This window comes from Galeopterus variegatus, unplaced genomic scaffold, assembly GCF_000696425.1.
Source record: "Galeopterus variegatus unplaced genomic scaffold, G_variegatus-3.0.2 Scaffold739, whole genome shotgun sequence".
Lineage (NCBI taxonomy): Eukaryota > Metazoa > Chordata > Mammalia > Dermoptera > Cynocephalidae > Galeopterus > Galeopterus variegatus.
This window is the reverse complement of record NW_007726850.1, coordinates 85,543-97,785: the sequence shown is the minus strand read 5'-3', so window position 1 is coordinate 97,785 and position 12,243 is coordinate 85,543. Positions and strand designations below refer to the sequence as shown.

General features: G+C 46.2%; 1 protein-coding gene across 1 annotated transcript in view; it reads right to left on the bottom strand.

The window, feature by feature from the left end:
* Positions 1–12,243, bottom strand: part of MVB12B (multivesicular body subunit 12B) — a gene marked incomplete at its 5' end in the record, with an annotated part of 116,810 nt that overhangs the window by 60,479 nt on the left and 44,088 nt on the right. Inside the window, one exon of the mRNA XM_008571967.1 lies at positions 12,075–12,169. Coding sequence (XP_008570189.1) covers positions 12,075–12,169 — 95 coding nt within the window. The remainder of the gene's footprint in view (positions 1–12,074; positions 12,170–12,243) is intronic.

The following is a 12,243-nucleotide window of genomic DNA, read 5'->3' as shown; positions in this document are numbered from 1 at the left end:
TTTGTTCTGACATAAAAGGGAGGTTGCTCAACACTGTGCGATGGCTGAAGTGTGACTTTGGATCTCAGCACCAAAGCTTGTGTGGCTGTCCAGCTTCTCTCCAAGTTCTGTCAGTGCCTACAGCTTTCCTTAGGAAGCCATCAAGAGTGTAAATATGCTGGGCCGGTCCGGTGGCGCACTGCTACAGTGTGCCGCTTGGGAGCGTGGCGGCGCTCCCGCCGAGGGCTCGGATCCCACATACAGACCAGCCACTCACTGGCTGAGCGAGGTGCGGGTGCAACACCAAGGGTTGCGATCCCGTTGCCGGTCCCAGTCTGGTACGGGCGCGACACTGAGGGTTGCGATCCGTCGCCGGTCACGAAAAAAGACAAAAAGGAAAAAAAAAGAGTGTAAATATGCTAACCCGGAATCTGGCACTCTGCTACAGCAAAGATTAAGCACGGGAGCTCGGCGATGCTGTAGCTGGAGAACATGGGGAGAGGGAAGCAGGCAGCAGGGGACGCTGGGACCGGGAGCTGGAGGTCATAGGCAGGGAGCACTCAGGGTCTGGAATGGCTCCATTACCTTGGGCTTGGTTTCAGCAGAGACTGGCTCTTTGCAGGCCCAGTCTAGAGACCGAAGCTTCTGAGCAGTGGCGGTAGGGTGGCACTAAGGTGACTGTTGGTTCAAACAAGACCCCTGCCTGTGGGCAGGGTCCAGAAGTCTTGTTACAGGAGAGCTAGGGTAGGGGGAGAAGTACACTTATGGTTCAGTCCCAATAAGTACAATTGTGGGTCTGGGCTGCCCACCATCACTATTGGCTAAGACGACAGCAAGGGGACATCCCAATGCCCAGAGCTCCCCCAGACAAAGATCTACAAAAGCAAGGCCAGTGAAGCCCACCTACTGGTGGGCAGAGGTTCTTTGAGGTACCTGGTATATTCCCTTTCCTAGTTGGCAAAGGATCTGAGAAGCATTGGGAGGGAGGAGCTGTGGAATAATTACGATCATGGTAACACACCTACAGCACTTTCTGCGTCCCAGGCATGTTCTAATTCTCACCACAAATCACTGTCATCCCCATTTTACAGATAAAAAAACAAAGGCATGGAGAGGTTCAGTTCTTTGCCCAAGGTCACTCAACTTTCGTAAGGAGGTCATGTGATCCCCTGCTCCACTGTCTGTCCAGCAAGAGCTGATGGAAGCCAAACCCACCATTTGTGAGCCCTCTGGATTTGGGGATTGTCATTAGGTAAGCATCAAAGGCCTCACTCTGATGAGGGGCCAGAGATGAATGTCTGGGGGCCATCTGAGACTTTAAACAATGCTGAGATGCAATATGTCAAGTCAGTCCTAGCATGATGTGCTCTAGGCATGTGTTCCATTTTCCACTTTCAATTAGAAAAAGGGAGAGAAACGGTCACACACTACCTGGACTGGAGAAGAATCACAGCAATTTAGAGCTTAAGGTCTGGAGTCCAAAAGACCTGGGTTTGAATCTCAGCCCGGCTGCTTACTTGGTAGTATAACTTTGAGCAAATTACAATCTCTCAAACCTCAGTCTTTCCCATCTGTAAAAGGTCTTGGTACAGATTTGTTGGGATTAAATGACAAAATGCATGGAAAGTGCATATTACAGTCTTTTACATGGTAAGTGCTGTAGGAAGTTTAGGCATTATTAAATAAATCAATTTAATTTAGTCCATTTTAATAAAGCCAAAACAACTTCAGCTTCCTAAATGTGTTTAAATGAAGTTAGGTATTATTAAATAAATCAATTTAATTAATTTAGTCCATTTTAATAAAGCCAAAACAACTTCAGCTTCCTAAATGTGTTTAAATGAAAGAAGTTGCCTTAATTATATCATTTTCCCCTCTCAGCTGATAGTTTATTACTGTGAGAGAGACAGAGATAGAGAAACGAAAGGCTAATTTGCTGTAAGCTGCCCCTAGGCGGCAGCGTCTGGTGACCCAGACTCCTGTAGTCACCCCAGAGCAAGCCTCTGAGGACATGCTAAGAGCAGACGAAGAGCTGGCATGAAGTGTGCTGATGTGCCAGGAAGGGAAATGGGGCACATTTCCACTATAAATCCAGACAAAGAAGATAAAGGTGTCAGAAAGTTGGTTTCTCGGTGTTCGTGTGTTTGGACAGAACGTTTGTGAAGTCCGGGGCAATAATGCACACTTGCAGGCCACGTCTGCGGTATCTCAAGCTGCGAAACCCATGAGGCTCCTTCCCCCGTATCTTCAGCCCTGGGAGTGGGTATCACCACCCCTGCCTTAGATTTTAGACCATGCTTGACACATGGGAAGCTTCTGATAAGTATCAGCTGAACTACTGTTACGGTGAAATTACTGGTGTTGTCATTGCAGTTACTGATATTGGGAGGTGTGGGATTTTAGATACAGAAAGGCTGCGTGCTGTGCCTGGCATTTCTCGGCCAGTCAGTGGGAGAACCAGGGCTGAACGTGGCTATTCTGGCTCCTGCCCTGGTTCATCCTCTGCCCCTCGCCTGCCTTGCCCATGGATTTAAGGGAATGTGGCCTATTAAAACAGTGCCGCCCAAGCTCTGCCATGCTGGAACAGCAAAGAGAGCATGAAAGCACAGTGGGAAGGTGGCCACTCTCTTAAGAGCACTGAAGTGTCTGTCACCTAATAATATTTTTATTTTTCATGATGACGAAACTGGAAAAAGTCTTAACTTTCTCCTACCCATGGAGCGTAGAAAAAGCAGAAATGAAAGCCTGGAGCAGAAATCAGCCCCCAAGGCACTTCTCTTCCAGAAAACCAAAGGCACATTGGAAGATTTTATGGAAGTCGGCTGCTCCTGCTGCCAAGCACTTCTCTCCTTCCTGACCCCAAGCCATCATTCTGTCACCTCCCCGAGAAAGGGCTTGTGGGCTGCTTGCCACGGAAAACGGCCCACTTGTAAGTGGTGATGTGTGACAGAATGTCTCTGCTTCCAGGGGGTGCCAAGCTGAGCCATGACAGAGGGCCTTTTATTGCAGGTTTCTCCGGACTGAGGAAGAAATTTTCTCTGAGTGCTCAAGGAAGTAATCTTATATATCAAAATTGTATAAATGAGCACAAGGCTAAGATGATGAAGACCACAGCGGGCAAGAGCCAGTGTGTCCTGAGTGATAATTCTCAACAAATCTTTGGGCTCCTACTCAGGTCACAGCCCTGCAGGGGAGGCACATAGGGACGGAAGTGACATTCCTGCACTGCTTCCTGGTTTACAAAACGTTCTTACATACCCTGGCTGCTCACAACAACCCAGAGAAGGAAGTGGGCAGTTACTGTATTCTTTTATGGGTCTGAATAACTAGCAGTGCCCAAGGTGGCATAGCACAGGGTCCTCTTGCGCAGCTCTGGGGCCACTGTTCACATATGTTGTGCAGTGCACAAAAGGGCGGCTGTTCACAGCAGCTCTGTGTGATGGCCGGTATGTGTCAGAGCCAAGATTCTGAACCTGAACTTCCAACCCCAAATGCCCCATCGGCCACACACTGAACCTTCTTCAATAGACAGAAGCCCTCACTTCCTCAGGAGCCCACAGGGCCTGGCAGCATTCAGTGTCTGCTGAACAACTGGAGGAGTGAACAATCTTGGTCTTGTCTGTCTTACCTGCTCCTCAGTTCAAAAAGGGTGGAAGGCAGCCTCATTCTCTCTGCACTGTCTCTGCCCTCTCAAGGTGCTCACTGGTGAAATCTCTGCAGCACAAAGTAGTGTGGGGTAAACCAGGAAGGGAGCAGCCCTAGCTGGAAGGGAATGGGAAAAGCTTCCTGGAAGAGGCAGTTTGGGAATAGGTGTTCAAAGAGAGGTCTTCAGAGACAGAAAGAAGAGAAGGTGGGCGGCAATGTGAGCCAGTGGAGCAGCAAATACACAAAGAGCGGCCCAGGCTGGTGGACCACAGGTGAAGAGAAATGGTAGACGACACCAGACAGGCGGAGCTGGCTGCCAACAGCCTTGACAGAGAGGTCTGGATGAACACGGTAGGCAGTGGCCTGGGGTGGGGCACAAAGGCTTGATTTCAGGAGCAATGAGTCTGCCACTGGGGCAACTGGACTGAGGCTAGAAAAGCCTGATCAAGGAAGAAGGCCATGTAAGTGTCAGGCACTGGAGCCTGATGCCTGCCAGGCCCCAGCTCAGCCAGACCGTGGGCCCAGCCCCGAAAGTGAGAACGCAGGAGAGAAAGGAGAGGACTCACTGGGGGAATGAGACATGGCAACTCTAGAGTGAGATGATCTAGAGTGAGATGACCCAGAGCCCAGCTCAGGGTCTTCAGGGTCTGTCCCTGTGAGATCCTAGCAGAGACACTCACACAACAGAAAACTTCCAGGAGGCAAGAGCTCCCCCGGTGCCCTGAGTGTTTGTCTGCACACGCTGTTCATTAACTCCAGTGACACAGCTACCACGGTGGATGTAGAAAAGCACATCCAATTAGCCAGGCCGACATGAATATTTGCACTCTTAAATCTTTTTCATTTCGAAAGGGTTAAAGCTTATTATTAGCATATAATTTACAGTCCTTTCTCCCAGGAAAGGAATAATGCACAGTAAATGCCACATTCATTTTAATAATACATGTTACAGTCTGTGCCCAACATCTGCACAAAGGTAAAGGAGACAGATTTTTTTGACATGTCCCACTCTGCCATCTAAACACAGGCTTTTTGTTTCTTAAGTGACGGAAGGTTTAATCAAGAAAGCAGGCAATTCATCAATCGAAACAAGGCAGTGTGCGTGCGTCTGACAGCACACACATGGTTGTATACAGAGCAAACCTGGCCACCTGTCAACCGCACCTTTCACATCAGGATACACAAATATGCTATGCGATCAATTCTCCGTCCACTCCCATTCATTTCTTCTTTTTCTTACTGTATTTTTCTTTATACCTGATTCTGTTGTCAGTCAGGGCAAGAGCAGATGGATAGACAAGGGAAGCAATGGCTGTTTTAGGTGACAATAAAAATTTATATGCCTTGATGTGACCACCATTATTATAAATATTTTTTCACTTCACTCAGGAATTGTCCCCATATGCTATTATCTGTGGCTGTGCCAAACTGATGCTCCTTTCTGGGGTCCTTGCCACCCTCCCAAGCTTGCTCACCACCTCTCCAACCAGTCCTAGGTGATTCTGAGACACCTTAGCAGATAAAGGGAAGTGGGGGTCTGGATGCTAGGCAAGCCACAAGAACAAGTCCATTAAAGATGAAGGCCCAGGGACACCTGTGAGTGCAGAGCTAACACTGCTCAGGGGCTCTTGCTAGAAGACAGTGGCTCTTTCCTTCATTGGTGGCTATCGGTAACACATCAACCCACACACGAGCTGACACTCACTAAATATACAGGCAAAGGAGAACCACGGCACACACACAATATGGATGCCAATTCTTCAGCCTAAAACCATAAACGTGTCATGCCAAGTGGCCATGGTTAGCACACCTTACACAGGAAAGAAAAGCACTTCTCAAGCCCCCTATTGTTTTAATCTTTTAGCCTTCATTTTCCAACCCTACAATGCTTCATGACCTTTCAAGTCTTAAGTTCATTTCTTATTTTCCAGGTGAGTTTTTTTTCCCTAATTGAGAGATAGAAATAATATAATCACTACCAATGAAAGGAAAATATATTTGGAATTGTTGAGCATGCTGCAGATGGGTTTTTAAATGATCACACTGTAAGATACACAGATTTTTTTCATCATAAGATGAAGAGCTAGTGGCAGAAATTTTATCCAATTGGATGAAATATATAAATCATGAATTTCATAATACTGATAATTAAATGTCCATCTTCCAATTTAAATGAGAACTAGATTAAAACTGCATGGAGAAGTCTGATACTCAGAAATCATTAATTATTTTTAATTGCCTTGTGCTTTCCCAGTCTGATGTCAGTTACATGGCTCATCCATGGCTCGCTCTGTGTTAACAGATGAAATGCTCCTTCTCTCTGTACAAGGGTTGTGAGCCAAACTGATGAGATGATAGACCTGACCACACTCACATCCTTCCTGGTGTCAAACATCTTGAAAGGGGACTGGTGTTTAAGAGGGAACAGCTGTGGAGGGGCAATGAGATGGCTTTTTCTGGCAATCAAAAAGAAAACTGAAAAGCTAAAGACGGCACGGACAATGCACCCCAGACTGCCAGGATGCATCCCGGGTATGGCTCTTGTCCTGGCACAACTGTGTGGCCCCATGCACTTCATTATCTGGCCAGCTGCATGCTGATGGGTAAATGAAGACATTGCAAGGCAACCGGCCCATGCACCGAGGGGAAAAGGATCCTAGCCCCACAGCTCATGCGTTGTGGCTTGTCCTGAATTCATGAGGTATTTGGCATTTTCTGCTTTTAACACATGCCAGCTTTAACATGTACTTGCTTAATTTTATTATAGGTCAAGTATCCCTTTTCCGAAACGCTTGGGACCAAAAGTGTTTCAGATTTCAGATTTTTTTTAGATTTTGAAGTATTTGCAGAATACAAACTGGTTGAGCATCCCTAATCTGAATATTCAAAATCTGAAATTCTCCTTTGAATGTCACATTGGTGCTCAATAAGTTTTGGATTTTGGAGCATTTCGGGTTTCAGTTTCAGATTAAGGATGCTCAACCTACATTCTACACTACTGTGTCAATTTTTTTCAAAAGGGAGAAGAATGAGATTTTTTGGTAAAAGCTCTGCACTTGGAGCTATAAATCAGTTTATAACAGCGACAACAAAGAAAGAAGAGCACAATATGGTCTCCTACATCTGCAGTTGCTTCTTTGCTAAGCAAAACCTGCCATAAGACTACAACGTTCCTACATTAGAAAGCAACACCATGCTCTTTCAGCTCAGCCTCTTCTTACAGGAAGCCTCTGGCACAGCTGTGTGCACCAGGTTTGGGCAAGTGTCAGGGAAGATCCGTCTCTCCTGACATTCCCCAGAGGTCCCCTAAAGTGCATGACACCCACCACAAAAACACTTCTTAGGAAACATCACACTCAACTTTCAAACTTTTTAGGGTCTCTTCAAACATGAGTGGATATCCACCCCACCCCCCATACATGGGCATACAAGGGTACTTCAAAAAGTTCATGGAGGGCCGGCCTGGTGGCACACTGGATAAGTGCGCCGCTTGGGAAGTGCGGTGGCGCTCCCGCCCGAGGGTTCGGATCCCACATACAGACCGGTTCCCGCTCACTGGCTGAGCGAGGCGCGGGGGCAACACTGAGGGTTGCGATCCGTTGCCGGACACGGAAAAAGACAAAAGACAAAAAAAAAAAAAAAAGTTCATGGAAAAGTAGAATTAAAAGATAACACGAATCTTTCCATGAACCTTCTGAAGACCCTCTGTACCAGGCTGTGCTTATCAAACTTGCAGTTATGGTCACTGAAGAGCAGCTGTTATGCTGTTCCCAGCATTTCACGGGGTCCTCTTTTTCCAGGTTGTAAATATTTATATTTCGCTCACACACAATGTTGTCTGAGACATTTATTAGTTTTAATATGTGTCCACAGGATTAAAAGTGAGCTTCTGTTTATATTCTGCTGTACGTATTTTTTGGAGTGACCTAAAATCCTTTTGGAATAGATAAAATAAAACTAAGTAAATGATAAGACAGCCAAACATCTAAAAAAATACTGAGAGAAAAACAAAAAAGAAAAGGTAGGATGCCACTGTTTGGGACTAAAAGAAATAACTTTTCGGGAAAGATAAGATATTCTTAAAAAGAAAACTAGCAGCCACTCGGAGCCCTGCCAAGGAAACTCAGTGGCGGTGGGGCTGGGGAAGAATCCAGAGAAATCAGTGTGGCCCTGAAGAGAGCCCTCCAAGGCGGTAAGACCTGAAAGGCCATTCCAAGGACTGAAGGCACTTTGCCACAGGGGTCACACCAGTGAGAACAGCACCAGGGAAGTGACAGCCAGGAGGGCAGGAGCCGCGGCTCAGCAAAAGAAAGAACAGTAAAAACGAATGTGGTTTTAAAGATTATGTTTAGAGCAGGAAAGAGTCAGAAAGAGCAGCCCCTGCTGCTTAGGATTGATGACTCAGACCAGGGGTCGAAAAATGTTTTCTGTAAAGGGCCAGATAGTAAATATTTCAGGGTTTGTGGGCCATAAGGTGTAGGTTACAGACACTCAACTCTGTACTGTAGTGTGAAAGCAGCTACAGACAATTTGTAAAGGAATGGGCATGGCTGAGTTCCAATAAAACTTTATTTATGAACGATTTAAATTGCACATAATTTTCACGTGTCACTAAATATTCTTTTTATTTTTTTCAACTATTTAAAAATATTAAAACCATCTTTAACTTTCAGGTTGTACAAAAACAGGCTGTGGGTGGGACCCGGCTGTGGGCCATGGCTCCCCAACCCTAACGCAGACGGGTGATAGAGTGAGTTAACCTGGGCAACCATCATTCTGTTCCCGTCTCCTCCTTTGAGAAAAACCATCTTCAGACACTAAAGAGTAGAACGGCACGGTGATGGGGAATCCGAGGAGCAAGGAAGGTGAGGGGATGGCTTGAGCAGCCAGGCACTTTCACCCATCGGTAGGGCCAGCGGAAGTCTCCTCCTTTGAGAAAAACCATCTTCAGACACTAAAGAGTAGAACGGCACGGTGATGGGGAATCCGAGGAGCAGGAAGGTGAGGGGATGGCTTGAGCAGCCAGGCACTTTCACCCATCGGTAGGGCCAGCGGAATGTGAAAGGTGAGGCTGGAATTACAGTCAGCCTCTCTCTTCTTTGGGGAACTTGAGGGAACAGGAGGTTTCAGGGGACTGAATAACAGGAAAAAAATCATACTCTCAAAAAAAGACAGTAAGAAAATTATTGATCTGTGGTCTGGAACTGATTTCCATTAAACCTTGAAAGCACATTAGCAGGAGTCTGGCAGCTTGTGAGCCCTCAGAAAAAACCAGGGTGGTCACAGGGAGCCAGCAGGGCTTACCAAGAACATGCCACGCTAACATCAGGTCTGCATTTTTTCTTATTACAAAAGCAACATGTGCTATTGTAGAAAAATGAGAAACTGCAAAGAAGCCAAAAGAAGAAAAGAGGAGGAAAGTACGGGGAAAACCACGGGAAACCTCGGACTTTTCCAGACCTTTAGAAATATTTTTTTAAATGAGATCACATTGCACATTCTGGTTTGTCACCTTTTTTTTTCTACTTTACAATATTCATGAACATCTTTTTATCTAAATCATAATTTTTTGGGTGGCTGAAAAGTTAAGGCCATTGTATGGATGTTTTGTAATTTAACCATTCACCTTTGTTTGGGACATTTAAGATATGTCCACCTCCTACCCCCGTTTAGAGGTATGACTTTAAAAAGCAGCAGTGTTCATCCTTGAGGATAAGTCCTTTTGCACATCTGTACATATTTTCTAGAAGAAATTCCCAGAAGAGGAAGTGTGAGGATCAAGGGTTTGCTTCCTGGCCACTCATAGGGGTACAAGATGGCAGAGCGAGAGATATAAGTTTCTCTGGATTTTGGCATTGACTCAAAGTTCCTCAGCCACTTCTACAGGCAAGAGAGAAATATTGACTGGATTGTGGAGAATAGCGGGCAAATTTTGGCTGATGAAATGCACAGTACCCCAAGTATCTGGATGGATATGAATGTACAAGAAGACAGAGCCCAGCTTAACAAGGGAGGATCGCAAAGAGAAGGAATGGGCTGGCCGGACAGAGCTATGCATTGTTTCCACTGGTGCCTCTAGCAATCTGAGTAGTGTCTCTCACTTTGCAGGTGTGGTGGGTAAACTGCCTTAGTGAAAAGTGCAGGAAAAGGGATATATTAGTAGGTATGCCACTGAGAAAACATTTAAAAGTAAATATACTTTAACAACTATACATACACATTAAATGTGGGCTGCTTTTCAAATTTCAAATGTAATTATTGTTTTGAAATCTATTTATCTTAGGAAGGGACTGCAAACTAAGGGAGCGGTAATCAAATGTCTTCAGGAGTGACACAGAACATACCAGGAGTTTGCACCAAAGGCTCAGGCCTGAAGTGTATGTTGAGCATGTGCAGAGCCTGTTCGAAAGGAGACCAGTTTGGTGATTCATTTCATTATCAGCAGAACTCTAGCTATCCAGGCATCATCACTGAGCAAAGGCTAGGGCCTGGGGCACACTTTGCTTTAGCTGTTTTTGGAATAAACCACCGGAAACTTAACTTTGCAATACCAAACTGAGATGTGCCAGTCAGCGCCAAATACTGTTCATATGTGGGTGAGGGGGTGGTCTCTGCTCCCTTCTAGCCAGAATAACTCGCAAGCAGGCTACCAGTGGGTGGTGGGCAGGCTTCCCAGTTGCACCATAGTTGCCCAGTGCTGAGTTTGCAGGCCTTATGGAGCCAGTGGTATTTCTGGCAGCATCACAACAAAGCAGGCTTGGACCCTGGCAGAGCAATTTGGTGCCTGCAGTAGTGGAGGCCTGAGCTGCCTGCTGCCATGGGCTGTAGCCTCAAATACCTCTGTTTGGAAGATAAAATCCAATTGACTGCCACTTACATAAATGTAACAGGAAGTTTCTGAATGGCTTCCCCTGTGTCTTGAGGCAGTTACCTTGGTATTGCTAAACTAACAGCTGAAATGAACCCAGACAACACCTCATCAAAGCCGCGGGGCGAGGAAGCAGCGGTCCACAGACAGACAGCAACATTCCTGCCAAACCAGAGGAGATTTCACTCTGTGGGCTCTTTTCTGCAGAAATGCTAACAGCTGGGAAAGCCATCAGAGAATGCAGGTAAGGTGGGTATAGCTGAACACTGTGGCTGGAAAAAGATTTGCAAGCTGCAGGAAAAAAGTCATCTGTTTTGATGGAGCTTTCCTTGTGTATATTCTGAATAAGGCTGCCTGGCTGGATTTCACAGACCAGTGTTTTGCACCACTCTGCCACTAAGCATCTGGGGAAATATCCAGTTTTTCTACAAAATAGGTCATCTTTCCACACTTGTTATGCTCCTTGTCGACTCTGCTGAAATAGCCACAGCACAAAAGAAATTCTCTCTGGAGATGTTTTTCTTAGGCAAACCCGTTCCCTCTCCCCCTTGAGAGTGTGGCTCCTGAAGTGGAGCCAGGGACAGGGGCTGAAGATCATCCCTGTTCTTCTCCTTCCCAGCAGGAGTGTTGTCCAGAAATGGAACAACTGGCTTTTGCTTATACTTCCAAAGCTATTAGAGAGTGATCATAACGAGAAAAACTAATACTGACAAGAATTATGCCATTGTTCTATTTCATCTATTTAGTAACCTGAAGTTGCAATTTTTAGAAAAAGATTACCTTTTAAATAACCGATTCATTATGGTACATGAATGAATGCCATGTTCCCATGTTCAAAATGTCATTCTCCATTAAGGGTGCATGCTGGTAAGTGGCACCAATTTACCACTTCCCCTTATATACAAACACCCCTGACTGGAGGCCCAGTATAATCGGAGGAGAGTTTGTGGGTTTCCTCAGCTCTTAGCAAGTCACCTGCACTGCCAAGCACCTAATGAATCTCAATTCTGTAATAAGGCTTGTAAGTTTTCCCCTCCCTGGGTGAAGGTGTAAAGGAAAACTAGAACCGATGAAGTTCCTGCCAAGGCAACACTATCAATTTTAAGGCCGAGTTCAGAAATCACAGACTCATACTACAGGGGCTGTGAGTGGGGAGACCACCAGTATACCCTCTGGCCACAAACCTGGCTATAAGAAATGAGAGGTAAGGACAGACTTGGACAGGGATGGCACGCTGACCTGGGTTCAGCTCTGCACTGCTCCTGGGTCCCTGTGGGAAACCTGCCAGGGTCTGGCAGTTGAACAGTGTGTTGAATATTCTCTGGAAACCTCCCTTCAAGCTTGTGAAATCCACACATTGTTTTTCATCAATAGTTTCAAAACATGCTGAGTATTTGGCCCTTCTCTAAGTGCTGTGGTGACACAAAGGAAAGGGGGGATCTGGTCTCTGCAGGGAATGGGCCCCTTGCAGGGGACAAAAGAGAGGTGAAACAGACAGATACCATTAGAAGACACAGCACGTAGGAGGTGGCACCCAGGACACAGACTCCACAGCTGGCCTGTGGCAGTGGCCCCCACATACCTGATATGGCATACAAATTGGAGTGCTGGTACTCATAGTCCGTCCGGGTACTGTTCCTGCCTCGGAAGGTGGCAGGGAGTGTTAGAGAGATGTGCCTGAGAAAGAGACAGAGGAGAAAAGGAACGTTACCAGGAGCATGGAGCATTCCCCAAGACTCAGAAAGCACCCG